This window comes from Rosa rugosa, chromosome 6 (assembly GCF_958449725.1).
Source record: "Rosa rugosa chromosome 6, drRosRugo1.1, whole genome shotgun sequence".
NCBI classification, from domain to species: Eukaryota; Viridiplantae; Streptophyta; class Magnoliopsida; order Rosales; family Rosaceae; genus Rosa; species Rosa rugosa.
This window is the reverse complement of record NC_084825.1, coordinates 21,792,146-21,809,629: the sequence shown is the minus strand read 5'-3', so window position 1 is coordinate 21,809,629 and position 17,484 is coordinate 21,792,146. Positions and strand designations below refer to the sequence as shown.

The 17,484-nt window shown below is 37.5% G+C and overlaps 2 protein-coding genes and 1 long non-coding RNA gene across 5 annotated transcripts; 2 read left to right on the top strand and 1 right to left on the bottom strand.

Moving 5' to 3' along the window:
- The first annotated feature begins 5,348 nt into the window (after window positions 1–5,348).
- Window positions 5,349–6,240, top strand: LOC133714276 (uncharacterized). Its single transcript, XR_009848538.1, has 2 exons — window positions 5,349–5,477; window positions 5,803–6,240. It is a non-coding gene; the product is annotated as an uncharacterized LOC133714276 (long non-coding RNA).
- Window positions 6,241–7,322: 1,082 nt separating this feature from the next.
- On the top strand, window positions 7,323–11,205 carry LOC133717650 (uncharacterized). Its single transcript, XM_062144357.1, has 3 exons — window positions 7,323–7,513; window positions 8,650–9,183; window positions 10,885–11,205. The coding sequence occupies exon 2, from the start codon at window positions 8,909–8,911 to the stop codon at window positions 9,179–9,181; it is 273 nt and encodes a 90-aa protein (XP_062000341.1). The 5' UTR covers window positions 7,323–7,513; window positions 8,650–8,908; the 3' UTR covers window positions 9,182–9,183; window positions 10,885–11,205.
- A 1,530-nt stretch (window positions 11,206–12,735) lies between these two features.
- Window positions 12,736–15,400, bottom strand: LOC133717652 (transcription factor bHLH91-like). Of its 3 annotated transcripts, none has more exons than XM_062144361.1 (4): window positions 15,246–15,400; window positions 14,243–15,137; window positions 13,169–13,600; window positions 12,736–13,072 (listed from the first exon to the last, which is right to left on the bottom strand). In XM_062144361.1, the coding sequence occupies exons 2-4, from the start codon at window positions 15,080–15,082 to the stop codon at window positions 12,971–12,973; spliced, it is 1,374 nt and encodes a 457-aa protein (XP_062000345.1). In that variant the 5' UTR covers window positions 15,083–15,137; window positions 15,246–15,400; the 3' UTR covers window positions 12,736–12,970. The 3 variants fall into 3 exon arrangements, with proteins under 3 accessions (XP_062000345.1, XP_062000346.1, XP_062000347.1); XM_062144362.1 differs by having other exon boundaries at window positions 14,243–15,132; window positions 15,246–15,395; XM_062144363.1 differs by lacking the exon at window positions 15,246–15,400 and having other exon boundaries at window positions 14,243–15,221.
- Window positions 15,401–17,484: the final 2,084 nt, after the last annotated feature.

Sequence of the window (17,484 nt, the reverse complement as noted above, 5' to 3'; positions counted from 1 at the left end):
ACGTCTTTTTTGACTCTTCACAAAACATAGGGAGATCATTCTTTTTGTGACATAAGCAGTAGTCACAAACGAATGTACCAGGGTTCACCTGATAAGAAGACATTAAGGATTCTGTCTTGCTTTCTTCCCAGTTTTTGATTTTCAAAACATTCATTTGTCTGGATTCGAAGTACTCTACTTCAGAATCTGTCTCAGACTCAGATGAATCTTCTTCTTCTGACCAGGCAGAGTAAACTGACCTGTTGTCTTCTTCATCATCGGAATAGGTTATTTCGTAGCCTTTCATATTTGCATATTCTACTATGTGCTCATATTCTTCAAAGAGAGCTTTAGTAGATCTTTTACCCTTTTCCGGGCATTCATTGGCATAGTGCCCTTCAGCTTTACATAACCAACATCTGCAAGCTTTCTTGCTTGGTTGTTTATGTTGATGCGTATTCTTCTTTTTCTTGAAGAATTTCTTTTTTGGATCTTCAATCAGTTGTTTCTTGTAATTGGAACTTTTCTTGAATTTCCAATTTTTTCTTTGATTACTCTTTTTGAATTTTTTAGAGTAATATTTTCCTTTCTTCTTTCTGTAGAACTTGGATTCATGACATCCCCAGTTGGTTGGCATATCCAGTATTCCGTAACAGAAATTTTCAACTCCTTTGAGTTGCTTCTTGGCCATCTTAGCTCTTAGATTGGCTTTGCATTGTTCTTTCAATAGTTGCCGGATTCTGTCGGCAATTCCTCCAACTGAAAATCTTTCAATTGGTTTTTCTGCTATGCTTTCTCGCACAGCTGTTCTCCATGGTTCAGGGAGTTTTCTGTGCAACAGGTTGACTAGATCAGTATTTTCTAGTTCACCAATTGTACAGTAATATTCTTGAAATTCATTCAAGTATTCTTCAAAATATCTCATGTCACAAATTTTGAGAGCATAGATATTTGATTTGGCCGTTTCTCTAGCCTTTTCACTCATATTTGCAAAATCTCCACAGAACTGATCGTACAGTGGTGCTGCAAAATCATACGGAGATTTTGAAGTTTTGATTTCTTCTAGCCATTCTTTTCCTCTGGCTGTTTCTTTGAAGGAATAGTAATACTTTTTGGCTACTCCTGTGAGAGTAGTTTCAAAGTACATCTGAAGATCAGGAGCTTCAAATTTTCCAAGGGTTAGAGCAGATGCCATCATCAAGCTGTCTACCCATTGGTCAAGAGTTTTTCTCTTGTCTAGAGCTTTATCTAAATCTAGCCAGATACCATAGTTGGAAATAGGTACTCTGGGTATCTTGTCCTCTGGGACAAATCTTTGAGAATTTATTTCTCCATCTCTGCCCGTAGGGGCCTTCTGTATAGGGAGTTTCACTTTTCCCTTTTCTCTAGTGATGAAAGTTTTGGAGCTATCTCCGTCTTCCATTTCAACATCTTGGTAGGGAAGGAGTTTTCTTTCTTTTCCTGGATTGAAGTTTTTCATTTCTTTGATTAGTTTTTCTAATCTTTCAGGATTTTCGCAGAATTCTGCTTCTTCATAAAGATCATAGAGCTTTTGTGCTCTAAACATATTGACTGGTCTGTTTAGATCAGCTTCTAGTTCTTCTTCAGTGATGGACTGTGATGGTTCTTCAGAGTTTTTTGTCCCACTAACACTAGTTTCTCTAGTGCTGTAGCTTCTTCTGAGAAGATTTTTGTTTATCCTGATATTTTCAGGACAGACATCACTTTTTCTGTGATTTTCAAAATTTAGACTGATTTCTCCAGTCTTTCTACTTTCATAAATTTTAGCTTTTGCACTTTCTGCTGGTAGCTTCGGACCAGATAATTTCCATTCAATGGGAAAAGTTAGTTCATTCCAAGTAACCTTATGGATCTGTTGTGAATGGTTCTTCTGACTGGTGAGGAATCCAGTAGTAAGACCAGGGATGTTTGATATCCTTGTCTTTGGCTCTACTGTAGTACTCATCAGTTTATAGTATATCCTGTATACTATTGCCAATTCTTGCATATCATTTTTCATAGATATGTCATCTGTCTTGACTCTCAGTCGGAGACAGTGGGCTGCATCTTTCAAGCTTGTTGAAAAGTTGGGGAAGCAGTTGAAATATGCCACTTGGTTGCACAGAGATGCTTCAAGGGTTCCCAAAAGACTAGCTTGAAAATCTGTTAGTCTATTGTCTTGTAAGACACATAGAACTGAACAGTTTATACCTTCTCGAGCAAGTAATTTTATGCCTACTTGGACTGCTCCAATATGCATAAATTGATATTTTTTTGCTTTTGCTCGGGCAACTTCAGCAGGAGTGATCAGTAGTAGATCTGTTTCTCCTGTTGTAGAGGGGGTTGTAAATTCAAGTAATTTGAAATGATGGCTATCCATCAGGTCAAACGTTCCCCTTTTGTAAATTTGTTTGAAATCTAGCTTTGGAATTGAGGCGTTTTTTACCTCATGCTCGATTTCATTGTATTCAAATTCTTCAGCATTTAGGAGTTAAACTCCTTTCTTTTTTCCGAAGATGCTCATCATATTGACATCTCGAGTTTCCTTCGGCTTTTCATACCGAATACTAGTAGAACTAGTTGAGGGATCCAGAAAAATCATGTTTGGAACAAGATTCTTTTCTGGTCTTTCTAATGGTTTGAATCCATTAGCCTTCTTTGGTTTTACTGTAGGCACTTTCTTGTCCTTCAGTATATTTTTCATAGAATCCAGCGTTTTTTGCTGTTCATTGATTTTTCTACTAACACTCGTTAGCTTTTCTTCTTCCGTTTTTGGAAGATCTTTGATATAATCCAGTTTGTTTTCCAATTTTTCTAATTGGTGGATTATAACAGGAATTTTTTCTAGATTTTCTTGATATCTAGATATTTCTTTCTGCAGGATCTGATATTTTTCATCAGAAGATTTTAATAGAGAATTCAGTCTCTCTATTATTAAATCAGACATTGTCCCCATTGGGGATTCCCCTGCTGAGCTACTTTACAAGCTCTGATACCAGTGATTTGCGGATCTAACCAATGCTCAAATAATCAAGAGGTTTTTGTTCCTCTCCCAGAATATATAAAAGATTTTCAATATCTTCTTCTAATTTATAAATTCTGGTTTGAAGTCTATAGATAATATCCCAGTAATTGGGAGTCTCTCTACTAAGACTTTCTCTATATTCTTTCAATTTTCTCAATTTTTCTCTTTCCTTATGCAGTTCTTTGCTAGTATTCTTGCAGATAGCATTTAACTCAAGTCTGTCAATGATTGAAATTTTGAATAGTAAAGTGTACTGTTTACCTTTGAAATAAAGGATGAATGCAACAGCTATATATATTCAAACAAATATAATTCTTATGGGCCCACCACGTTTCAACAAAACAATAACAAACAGATAATTAAAGAAAACCAAACTGACAGAGACATCAGAGAAGGGTACTACTGGTAGGAATTTTGATAAGATGGGTTGGTGAGAAAGGAAAAGAGAAAAAGTTGTGTAACGAGGAATAAAAATAAGACACTGGGGTGTATGAGAAGTATTCTCAGAAATTTGGGGTGTATGAGCATTAACCCTATATATATATCAAAGGGAGGAGAGAATTATCATCCCAATCTGGATGGCTGTGCGTGAAGGAAAAAAGATAAGGTGATGGTGAGGTGTCACCATCAGATTGGTTTAAGTGAAAAAAAGAAGAAGAATGGTGGCTGATGATTGATAGCACGTGCAGCTCCTCCATAATTAAACCAAAGTTTAATTAAGCCAAAGCTTAATTAAACCAAAATTTAATTGCCTCCTCTTTCAATATCTTTTATTATTATTATTTTTTCTTCATAATCTTCTTTCCATCAAGATACAATTGCGCACACTATTTTTCGGTGATCGGGTTCCGCATTCTCGTTGACATTGACCACGGTTGATTAATGTTGACTTTTTCATCTTTTTGTCGGAAACCCAATTTCGCTCCAATTTCGTACAACTTCTTCTAAAATCCACTACTCCGCTTATTTTCTACAAATAAATAAAAATGGATTAATTACATAATAATTGACTTGAAGATTAACTTATTTATAGTGTTTTAGATATAATTACTCGCATATAAATGCGAATAATCACATGCCGATACCTGTAGACAAAAAATAAGTCTACTCGGTTTTGGGTTACAGCTTCGCCCATTCTGGAGTTCATAAGGAAAACAAGCTCTTATAGGATTCAAGTAACAGAGATCGATTAGGAAACTTCAATCAATAATCCTTCTATGGAAAGGAATTGCCTAAACCCTAGGTATAAATACCTGATTCACAACTCTTCAATCAACTAATCGTACAGATTATCCAAAGTCACTCTGAAGCAAACCTTCAACCTAGTTGAAACCAACGAACCAGGGTCAGGCCCTAGCAACCCAGCGAAGCTAAAGTCACGCTTTAGCAAACCTTATGCTTCTCCTACTTCCCGGTGATTGCTCTGCTCAACCTACAACGTTGAGTATCGATTCGTGACGCAAGAGATCACACTAAAATTCCTTATCCGTAAGGCGTAGAAAAGAACGCTGTGACGAGGTTGGTGCTCTCATTGTCAACAGCGTTTGTGAACAAGTCAGGTCAAGAGACGCCCCGATGACTACACCCTCTGTGTTGGCACGCTCGTGTATCAGAAAAGAGACTATTTGCTAGCCCAAACTTGATCGCAGCCAAACAGATACTTTTTGTTAATTGTGAGATTCCGTGGACTTCTTTAACAACTATGCAGAGTCTAGATATTGTGATACAACATTCACAAACATCTTCTTCAGACAATGCAAAAGCACATGATGCTGTTGTTTCGGCCCTTGGGAAAATATGTGACTTCCATCGTGAGAGTATTAATGCTTCTCGCGTTTAGGTTTTGCTTCATCAATTTTTTTTTTGCTCGCTCTCTTCACTTTAAAAAAATAAAAACAATTATTTCTTATTGCGTATTTTCATTCAGAGTGTGTCATTCTAGTCTTTAAAATGTGTCAAGTCTTTCGGTTAAGAAAGGTGAACAGTTTATTTCCAAACAGTTGCCTGTATGTTTTGTTGGGTATGTGATTGTAAATCTGTCTATAGTACTGACACATATGTATATGCTAAACAGAACGATGATCTATTATTAACAGTGTATTTTCAAAACGTTCGGTCAAGGACCAACAGATATTTGGAGTTCTGACTAGTTTTCATCATGATTAGTTTTTTGGGATCCCTCTCATGATTAAATGCTACTTGTCAGGTTGTTCCCAAATGGTTAGCCTACTTTCTGCTGAAAAATGATAAGACTGAAGCCAAATTTGTGCATGAACCGCTTTGTACAAGTACAATGGTGGAAGGGTAAGAAGTAGACATTGACATATTTTGTGTATTGTAGTTCTTTCAATTACATGTAAAACTTACTTGGGCCTTCCAGTAAACGCTTTAGTTTGCATACTTCAGGTTAGACAGAGAGCTTTTGGACCATGACAATCAACATCTTCCTAGGATTTGTGAAATCTTTTCTGAGGTAAACTTTCAGTCTCTTATGTCATTTTGTGCTGTCATACTAAAAGATGCAAAATGAAAATCCTGCAGATCTCTTAGAAAGCACATACACCTTTTGAAAAGTATAATATATAATATATGTCTTCTTGCATGGAAGTTTTAGTTGCTTAATGAAACTATATCAAAGTAATTGGAGTTGCTTCCTGTGAGTCAAATGATTTAGACACATCCAATTTGGCATTTTATATTCATCTCCCCACTCTGGATCTGTTTTTATCTGCTTTCTCTAATTCTCTTCTTCTTCTTTTTTGACTTTTTCGTTCTGTAACACATAAATATTTTGGTAGGTTTTAGCTGAGGGAAGCGATCTTGTTACAAAAGAAACTGCTGACAGGATCTCTGCGCTGTTGATTGATTTGTTAGAATCAAAGAAACTGCGAACTCAATTTCTACTTTTGGCTTTGCATTCGATGCAGCAATTTCCTCATCTTTCTAGTTTCTTGTAGTGGGTTTGCATCCGAAACATTGCTCCATGTATAGGTCATTCTTTTTGTACAGAATCTTCTCTTCAGCAGCAATCTGCTATCAAATATGCTTACTTGGTTACCGAGTGTAAATCAGTATAGCCGACAGGCAGGGTGAAAAATTGTAAAGCACAAATATCATAACATGTTTTTTGCAAAGGTTCTGAGCAAATGGCCTACTGATTTACCAATGTATATATTTCATACTTCCGCACAGTAAGTATCATTTTAATTTTTCAGCAAAAATCTGTTAGACTGTTACACTTGGCACTCAAGGGGAATAGTGTTTCACATAGTAGCCCTCTAGTTTAAAAATAAAGAACGAACTGTTAATAATAGCAGAGCACTTGGCTTTATAAGTTTATAGTGTGCTTAACTGAGAAATTGACAGTGACTGTTTTCATTGCCTAAGCATGTTTTCAAGCAGAATTGATCTTTTTCAAAGTGGATTGTTCTTTTAGCAATTTGATTCTTTACATTGCATGATCTCACCGAGTTCATCTGAGGACGCAAAATTTTCAGAGTACACAATGATAGAAATTCTCGACTCTCCAATAACTTGGAAAGTCATTGACAATGTATGAACTCCTCTTCTCTACACATAACCTCATCAGCTACTTTAGAAGGATTTGATTCCCCTTGTAAAGCACATTGCTACAAAAATACCGTGCAGTGAACATCATATTTCCTCATGTAAATCACTGGTGGATCCACATAGTGCATGGGGAGGGCTCAAGCCCGCCCGAAAATTTTAAAGAAATTTTCTTTTCTATATATAATATCATCAAAATGTTGTCGTCTTGATATTGTTGAAGCCCCCCCCCCCCCCCCCCCCCGAAAATAGTTAGACTCTCATTTCTATAGCCTATCAATTACCACTTATTCCCTTCCAAATACTCTTGCCTCCCGGTGTCGACGTCAATATAACACGATACTTCTTACATTTGTACATAATTGTATTTTGGCTTCGCCCAAAAAAAGACACTTAAATATATAGTCCACCCTATTTTCGAATCCTAGATCCGCCACTGACGTAAATGTTTGACCACAAAGACAAGAAAAAGGATAAGAAATGTGAAAATGGTAAAAAAAAATTATTTATCAAAGAAATATATCTTGGATTAGAAAGAAAAAAACAAAATTGTAATAGCTACGTGGCCTTTTAACTCGACCCATTCATAAGTGTGAGTGAAGCTTAGGCTTGGCATTTAGACCCGCAACCAGCACTATACCCGCCCGCTAAAAGCCCGCACGAACACGCACTATTATTAATCCGGGCTGAAAAAAACCCGCACGTAAAAAACCCGTCAATAAACGGGCCGGGCCGGGCCGTGCTAAACCCGTTATTACCCGTTAACTAAAACTCATTTCTTATTTTCCTGTTTCGGCAACCAAGAGCAGCCTCCATCTCTCTTTTCTTCGAGCAGCCTCCAAACCCAAAACCCAGAGAAGCATTGGGCGAGACCTCCCCAAACCCAAAACCCAAATCACTGTTCGAGCTTCTTCCACTGCCTTCCTCGAGACCTCCCCAACTGTAAGTATGCTTCTTTTTCAAGCTTGGATTTCAATGCAATCAGTCGAAATTGGAAAACCCAGTTTCAGTTTCAAAGCACTGGGCTTTTGGATTGTGTGTTTTGCCACTTGTTTCTAGTTTCTACTAATGTTTGATGGTTGAGTCCTACTGTTGGTTTCAAGTTATTGGTTGATTTGGCTTTTTTTTTCCTTCATTCAAATCTGGGAGTTATGTGTTATTTGTTGGTTTCAAGTTTGGAAAGTGACGTTCTGGTTTCAAGTGGGCTAAGAATTTTCCGGTAGAGTTGGCTCTCGGATTGAATATTCTAAGAATTTTTTCTGAATCTCATAATCGACATGATTTGGATAGAGTAATGGAATTAGCAATGTGCAGCATACGCTTTTTTCTTGTTTTTTCTTCTTTTGCAATTGTTAAAAGACATTATAAATATATTGATTCTCAGTGGTTCGAGTAAAGATATATACAAACAGCTAACAACTCATTGTGTGAGGATCGGATGTAGACACACCCGAGGATGAAGTTTAATCATTATTTTGTTAACCTGGAAAACGAATTCGAACATATACGTGCATATGTTCAAGTTGGATTTCGTGGTTTCTGTTTTACAAAAGTTAGGATATGTTAACTCACTGTAATGCTTGCAATAAAAGTGTGTGAATATTATAGTATGTTACTACAGGAAAAGTGGAAAACAATGGTGGCTCCTACTTATTGTAATGGTCTGTGTTATATGTGTTAAAGCGCTCTTTTTCTTGGAAGTTTATTTGTTATAAGGAAGATTTGGAATTTGAGATAGTTTTGTCGATTCTTGGTTGCTAGAAGTTCTTATTTTTACTTTCAGGGGTTATAGAAAATGCTAAGGGTTCTGTGATTTCTTCCTTTTTTTGGTTGAGATGTTGTGTATTTGGTAGTGGTGGTGGACTTTCCTAGTTTCTTGCAATCAGTTTTGACCTTTTTCTTATGGACTTGCAAATCCCCAAAGCAAAAATGAGTAATTGGATGTTTCTTATTTCCTTACTCTGCAACAGGTTATTAGATTCTCTTTCCGACTTGGTGTTGGTTTTATTAAACATGCTTGATTGTATATTTATAAACTATGCATAATTAAGTCTGTATGTTTCTTTTTTTTTTTGTAGATGAGTATAAATGATGAGTCCCAATTTATGGAGGAAAGAGGAGAAGATCGCTTGATTGTATATTTATAAACTATGCATAATTAACTAGTTCTAGTTGCTTTGATAAAAAGTTAAAAAAAAAAAAAAAAAAAAAAATCTATTTACGTGTTTTAACGGGTTCCAACGGAAAACCCGCAAACCCGTTAAGAACCCGCACCGTACCCGCACTACTGTTGGTTTCACTGAAGCTCCTTTTCGTGAGAAGCAGCAATCGAAAGAAATGAGGGGGGGTTTGATATGGGCAACAGCAGAGGACTTGTCGAAAAACAGAGGACGCGTTCTGTCTCTGTATCGGCAGATTCTGAGAAGCATCAATTCTCCGAATCTGCCTCTGAATTTGGCAGCAAGACTCGCCAAGAAGGCAGAGGTGCGCGCCATCTTTATGCTGGCTTCCGAGGAGAGGTCCCTGCACAACATTGAAGACCTTGTTGATGCTGCCAACTACTCTCTCTCCCTCTTGAGGAAAGGAGAGATACCCAAGTATATTCAATGAGGGTAAGCCCTTGTCTTCTCTTTTCCAACCATTTAGAAATTGACCCAGTTCGAGTTAGTTTAGTTGTGAATGATTTTGATGGTAGTTAGTCTTCACATGAAGTGAAATTGCTGCCTGCTTGCTTCATTGTGTTTAGAATACATTCTATGATTGTTGTTGTGCTCCAATTTTGAATATAACCCCAGTTGTTTCTAGTTCTGAAACTGTTTGGAAGGTCTTTTTGGTTTGGCAAGCGACTATTATGTGTTTGCATTTAGAATTTCTTGAGTAGTTGGGTTGTGAATAGCAGATGAATATTGGGTTTTTTGTAATAGGATTTCAATACTGGCAGTGAGTCTTGATCAGTGTTCTATATATCTTGTGGTGCTAATCTGAAGGATAGTGTAGTAGAGAAAATAGTTATATACACATCACATTCGACTAAGACTTTCATTTTAGAAATTTAGTGTCATTTCTGTTGATTGTTTACTGTTATGCGTATGTTAGTTGCATTATGGTTGTATTGTGATCTGAAACTTGTCACTATCATCGGCATCTTCCCCGTTTTATGTATGGTTTATAGTTGTACAAGTGCTGCATAATAACCTAGTAGAGAAGTATCATCAAAGCCTGCAAAATAGACTCGAGTGTCAAAGATCAACTTTTTTTTTATTTTTTTTTTATCTTGAACTGAAATAGATGCATTGTAGGATTCTTTTTTCAGCCCGGTTGTGTTTGTACTTTGCTAAATTATATTTTCTGTGGTAATGACTGATTTTCCATTTGATTTAGTTTTCTTTTACGATCAACTGGTCTCTCATTGTTTTTGCTAAATACTAATCATTATTTTTTGTTTCTTACTATATGAAAGTGTAATACTGATGCACAAAGATGAAAAGAACTTGCAAAAATATAAATTCCCAACTGTTGTATCAAAAAATCCTGTCCCATTCACGTGGACCAAAAGTCTAGCATATCCTTTGTTAGATAATAGGGAAGAAGATCAATCTCAGAGGAAGGAGACAAAAAGATAAAGAGAAGAAGAAAGAAAAGTGTGAAATTTTCTTGCTTGATCTGACCTACTGGTTGAACATAAGTTCAAATGAAGATTAAATATTTGGAGTCTGTGTGTGTGTGTGTGTGTGGTCAGCATATGGGGAGAAGTACCAAATTCTTGTCTGCATAGAATTTCTAGCTATTCGCACTATTCCAGGTTCTGTTGTCAAGGATGTTTCTTCAGTTTTCTGTAACTGGTTCTGGAATTGTTTGTTTGGTGAACTACTGTTAGTTGTTATGTGCTATGCTAGTTGGTAAGGAACCAAATCGATTCAAGTTATGTTTTCTTGTATGAGTAATGACTAGTGAGCTTCAATTAGTTTTTCTAATAATTTGTATAACTTCTTGTGAATTTCTTCGTGCTATCAATACTGGTAGCTCACATGTTTCTTCAGTTTTCTATAACTGGTTCTGGAATTGTTTGTTTGGTGAACTACTATTAGTTCTTATGTGCTATGCTAATTGGTAAGGAACCAAATTGATTCAAGTTATGTTTTCTTGTATGAGTAATGAGCTTCAATTAGTTTTTCTAATAATTTGTATAACTTCTTGTGAATTTCTTCGTGCTACCAATACTGGTAGCTCACATGTCATACCAATCTTGGTCAAAATTCATGCTTTATGTTTTAATTGTTTCTTTTGAAAAATGATGCAAGCCTTTTCTGTAGGTTTTGAGTCTCCTTTGGTAACTGTTGCAAGAGTTGGAATGCAGTGAAATGCTTAGCTGCTCTTCTTTTCACGGTGCATGATGGACAAACTGAAACTGGTCATAGCTGTAGTCAAATGCAAAGTGGAAATTTTGGTGTTCATTGATCTTTGTTTGTTGCATATACATACAATGAATCCATTAGTTTGAGTTGGTAGTCTAATATTATTTTCCTTCCTCCCAGACTTGTACAAGTCATAATCTTTGCTACATAACGATGATCTACTTTGTCAAGAAAATTGATTTATTAGATTAAATAAATATGTTGGATCAATTGAAGTTCCTTAATCTTTTAATATTCATTTCCTTTCTGGGAACATGGATCCATTGACACCTGCATCGCGTAAGGGATTTGGATGGATATCAAAGTATCAAACTATCTGCGAACCATACAAATCAAGCAAATTGAAACTTGAAGGGTTAGTTTATCTTGGTTCCCTCGGTTCTTCATTGTCCGAGGCTTAGTTTTGGATTTTAGGAGGAATAGGAGAAAGTGTGTTGAAACTTGGAAGGTTAAGCCTGGTCTGTGTGAACTGTGAAGCTATGTAGCGTAGAAGATCTAATGCAGGCGTTAGAAGTCCCAATATTCGATACAGAAATTAATCACTACTTAATCTAGCCTTCTTTTTCTAGTGAGGCTTACAAACCCTTTCAACTGGATTGAATTGTTCTCAAGACTTTGCTTTATAATTTTTTTCTTTTTATTGAGGAAAAAAGATACAAGTGCCCTAAAATGCCTGTGTTGCTAGCTTCAATCGCATCATTTGCTGCTAGAAAAAGGCTGCTGCTTCTCCTTCTCCTTTACTCTAACAAGTCAGCAATTAAAATACCTTGCTCACTAGTTAGAGTAAGGAATGCAATGATCGATAAGAATGTTATATACATAAGAGTCCCTACTCGTGTTCCTGCTCCAACTCCTATATCAGAAGCTACATATGCTCTGACAATACGCTTTCTATTCTCTACAGCTCTCCTTTTATTATTCCTACAGCTACTCTTAGTCCTCCCATTAACTACAGCCAAGACTCCGCCTCTATACCATATGCCCCGTTCTTTTGTCATTTTTAATCGTTGATTGCTTGTGATCTTATTTATTGATCATCCATTGCATTGGAACCCCAAAAACTAAGGTTTCCCGAGTTCTCTTCTTTCAATTGACACCGTTGGTGCCTGGTCTGATAATAGTGTAGAGTGTAGTAGCTGTGCTTTTAGTCGAACGGTTATTACCTACTGAAAAACGTTGTACCCACGGCGCCCGTTTTACCAAAGGTTGCCAATTTCACCAGCCACTACATCTGTGTATTCCACCAAAGAATGAAACCTGGCGGCTGCTCGCTCTTTGATCTTTGATTCACCAGCCACTACATCGATGAAGAATCTCTCCAAAATCTGCTCTTTGATCAATTGCATTATAAGGTCGCAATTGAACAGATCGAGCAAGTTCAAATTAACATAACATGAAACCTATTAGTCCGAAGGCACCATGTAGAGCGACAAAAGTCCACAGACCGCCTAATTGACACCAACGAGTAAAATCCCCTTTTGCTTCAGGACCCCATAGTGGCAAAGGACTAGAGGACCAATTTCCACATCGTCGATTTGGTCGAACAAAAAAAGCTATCCGACCAAGGAATATGGAGAAATCAAAGATGTTTTATCACTGCTAGTCTGTTCTATTTCAAAATTGCGTTTATTGAACCTTTGCAAGTACACTACTAGTGACAAAAACCAAATGATGTAGTAAGAAAGAGTGATTATTTTAGCCAAGTACTTGCTGCAAAGTACCTGAATCTAGCCACAGTAATCTGAGTACTGACCAAAACCATGCTATATTTTATAAATATTCTCAAATCCCAAAAGTAAGTCATATATATAATATTCTAGTTCATGCTTTCTGTCACACCAAGTTTATTGTCTACTTCTTTAATCTCTACTAATCAGCATCATATATGATATAATGTAATTAGACCAACATACTATAAGAGAAACATATTATAAAGACTAGGTAGTAATTCTAAGCAACATCTCAGTTCTCATGCCTCCTTTAACTAATAACTATTGGTAGGTGGAATTGCTGCATATTGTCTATCCAGAGTCTCAATGAGCTTGTTGGCAATGGCACTTGCATACAAAGAAGACCCTTCATACATCTGCACAACACAAAAAAGTAACAACTCATAATTTAAAACAATGCATGAAGAAATGCCCCAACTGAAACAAATCCATGAGATAAAGTTACCACCAACCTTGGTGTTGAACAAGAAGCTGTATGAATTCCCAATGTGTCCCCCAGCAGCATGATGAAGTTCAAGCTGCAACTCATCAAGAAGCTTGGACACAGACAGCAACAGATTGATCTTCTTCCTCTGGACCAGTTTGATGGTGACTTCATCATCAATGATCCGGACGTCGACCTCGGTGTCTTTGGACTTCCTTTGAAGCCATGAGCTCCTCAGAGACCCATTGTTGTAGGAGTGGTCATGATCATGGTCACCAAGAGGCTTCATGTTACAGCTCTCATCATCGTCTCCAGCACCTATGTCCTGCTCAGTCTTGTGCCTCTTGCTCCTCTCTCTCCCACACCTTTTCTTCTCCACCAGCAGTTTCAGCTCACTCACAGTCCTCTTGAGCTCCTGTATGTAATCAATGGCATCTCCCACTACAGATGCTCGATCAGGCTTTGCTCCAATTAATTGTTCCCCAAGTTTCCCAAACATCAAGCACAATTGTCAATACTATGCCAAAAATAGAGAAACAGTGATGAAACTATTGATGCTCTAAATGATCCCCAAGCTAGCTAGGTTCCCCAAACATTTAGCAGAATCATCATTGTTATGCCCAAAACATAGAACCAGTTATGAAACTATCCAAATAGGTAGCCCAATTAAAACAAGAAAATCAATGCAAGTGGTACATCTGTGGAATTTAATCAAATTATAAGGAATCTTTCAAGAATTAAGCAAAATGAGAATCAACCAAAAGAGAGGGAAGCATGAAAGAAACTACAAGACAGGGTCTCAAAATTGCATTGTGATACAAATCATCCAAAAAGGTAGCCAATTGAAACTGCAAAACAAGAAATGAAAGAGGTTCATAGTATTACTATTGGCATAGTTTCATGAAAATGATCAAACTTATTTGGTACCATATATTTGCAGTGATTGAGATTATCAATTAAAAGGACCAATTGCCCCCAGACAAACATTGAGCAAAAGAACCATTAGCAAAGCCAAAAGGGAGACAAAGCTGTGGAATGGGGTATGCATTTTTTCATGAAACCAATCAGATTGAGCCTTAAATTTCAGAATTGAGATCAATACCTTTGTTGGGTTTGGAACCAATTCCCTCAAAGCATGAAACTTGTCATTGAGCTGGACTCTCCTCTGGCGCTCAGTAGCAAAGTGCTTGGTCCCTTTATTCCCACCTCTTCCTCTTCCAAATGGCTTCATCTCCTTAGAAAACTCCAGCACCCCATTCTCAAACAACTGCCTACTCCCATCGTCCACCTCATCCCCACCATTGCTAAACAAGCTCGACCCATTTCTGGACCCACCCAAGTTGTACCCATGTGGCAGGGACTGCAGCAGCTCCCTGAACAGCGGCGGCTGCGGCTGCGGAGGCAGCTGGTTCAGGTGGAACATTGGGTCATACATGACCGAAGAGGCCGCTGCCCCAGAAGGAGTCTCGGGCAGAGCCTCATACCCGAAAGACCCCGGGAAACAGCCTCCGGGGGTCTTGGGATGGGGGAAGTTAATGGAGGAGTGTGGGAGCACAGAAGAGGAGGAGGGCAAGTGGAAAAGGCTGAGCAGGTCAGGTGTTGGGCCTTGTGGCAATTGTTGTTGCATTTCATTAGTAGTGTCCCAGTTTGTGGCTTGGTGGGTGTCAAAGGGGTTAACCAAATGAGGGTTGGGGGTAGTGTTTTGGTCCATGGTGCCAAAATCCATCTCATTCTGAAGCTGCTGCTCAATTTCCATGGCGGCGTTGTGGTGGTAGTTAGAGAGCTCTTCTTCCATGGAGAGCCTCCTCAAGTTTTCTTCATGAGCAAAGGTGGTGGTGGTGTTGTGGCTGTGGAGGACAACTGCTGGGGCTGATTCTGACATGGGGTTATTAGTACTGGGATCAAAGTTGCAGGCAGCTGCAGCACTAGTGTCCACGTACATTTTTGGCTTTATGGAGTTGATGGGTCTTGTACTCTTGTTGATTTGTCTCTCTGTGCTACAGAAACCAAAAGAGATTAATTAAGCAATAAAGGGAATGGAAACAAAAGCAGGAAGAGAGTTGGGGTCCAAAAAGATCATGAGGAATTGTGAAAAAGAAGCTAACCTTTGGATGAAATTAGCTAGAACCCAAGAATCAGAGGAGGTTGGTTCACAAAATAAACAAGTGGGTGGTGCTGGAGAGAGAGAGAGAGAGAGAGAGAAGGCTTTATATGAGAGAGGAAGAGGGAGGGTCTGAAACTGCAAACATTTGAGAGAGAGAGAGAGAGAGAGAGGCAGAGCTGGGGCCTGGGGAGTTTGTTACTGAGATAGTGAGATTCCCATCACTGGGGCCCACTCACAATCTCCTCATTCTGAAATTCTTGATTCTGGCCCTCCCTGCGCGAAGTTTGCACCTTCCTCCCTTCATTTTTCATTATTCCATTTCTGTATCTACTTGGTAGTTCTTAGAGGATGATAGAAATTCACCTGATTCTATGTAAATTCAAGGGTGAGTAGCACATGTATCATTTGTGAACGATTATACAAGATATGAGTAGTAAGGTTAAATTGATTTAGGGTTTTATTACAAAGAGAAAGAAAGGTGCAATGGACATTGGTTGTTGTCTACCACATCATAAACTAATCTTGTAATTACAATCTCTATTACGTCTTAAATAACTAAATTGAACTGTGAAACTAAAAAAAAAAAAAAAAATCTCCAATTCTGATTTCATTTTGTTTTTCCAATCTCTTAAAGCCGCCATCACATTCTAAACATAGTAGTAAGAACTAAGAGTTTTCTTATAACCTAAATGTGGTGATTCCTATCATAATCAGAAGCTCATGATATGGATCTGATTTATGAATTTGAGCACTTAGAGTAGGTAAAAGTATGAATCGAGACGCAACTAAGTGTAAAAATACTTAAACGAACTCGACCGTGCTCATTATGAAGCTATTATTAAAATAATTATTCAGTTCTGGACTAAACGTGTCTTTAGTCGAGGACAACTTAATTGATTTTTATGACCTTATTTACTTATTTAGATGATGATTAATTTTTTTTTCTTTTTTTTCTGCCACTCCTCTGTATATAAATGTCGCCACGGTAGTAATCTAGACTGTACACACATAATAGTTCTATACCAGTAAATAATTATTCTTGTTCATTTGTTATTAGTTTCTTTTCTATTAATGAAACCACACCAAGAATTGTGATAGTGTAACCTAGTAGCCTTCAGTTCAATGGATGGGTGTACCAAAATTTTTGTGAGGCAGCGGTAAGACTAGTATTGGCTTTGGGAATTCACTCACGCAAATGGTGATTATTCTCATGGAGTGAATTTAGGTAGGGAGCTGCATTTTTAAACAGCAGGTAGTTACAGTTTTTGTGTGGACCCCACCCCCTCTCACCTCTCCATGCAAACCGCCAGCCCAAACTACCCATTCAACAGCTTTGCTTTAGAGTTCCACGACAAGATCAAACTTTTATTTTACCAGGGAAAATCACAATTTACCGAGGAAATGGGAAAGGTTTTTATGGTATAAAAATTTGTTGGGGGTTGCTTTATGTACCCAGCAAATTTCTTAATGTACCGAGTATTTCAATATTTTGCTTTATATTTCTAATATTATCCTTTATTTTGGAAAAAAAAAAAAAAAAAACTCAAACTCACCTGAATATCTCTATAGTGCACTCTTCCACCTTCTCCAACCTTCTGGTATTAAATATTAATTCCTCTATTTTGGGTCGCTTATACGATGACCTGGTGGAGACTTTAGTTCATGGTCAGGCCTTGAAAGTTGTACATGTTAGAAGAAGTGCAAATTCTGTTGCACATTTGATGGCAGCCTATGCTTCATCTACTTGTCAGAAATTTTGGTTTTCATCTACTCCTTCTTTACTAGCTGCAGTTGCAGCAGAACTTGGCATTATGTAATTTTTCCTCATCATTTCAATAAAGAGTGACCTCCTTCTTATCAAAAAAGAAAAAAACATTGGTGACCCCCAAACTCCATCTCCTCTCCTCTGTTTTTCTGCCCAAGCCTTTTGAGTTTTGACGGTCATATAATACCCTGCATAATGAAAAACATATATATATTTGTGTTTCCCTATTTACATTATGAAATTTCTTCTTCATCCTTTTTCTTTTGGCTGAAACTGATTTTTTATTTTTTTTAATACTGAAAGCATAAATCCTTTGTTCATTAGTTGGACATGTAAATTATATCAGTATGAATGATTACCAGTTTGAAAAGTTAATCAACATATATATCATATGAAAGTAAAACTGAGATGAAAGAGGAGCAATTAATTCAAGTTGCTGGCTCCAAAACGTGAGAGGAAGATAGACAGAGGGAAG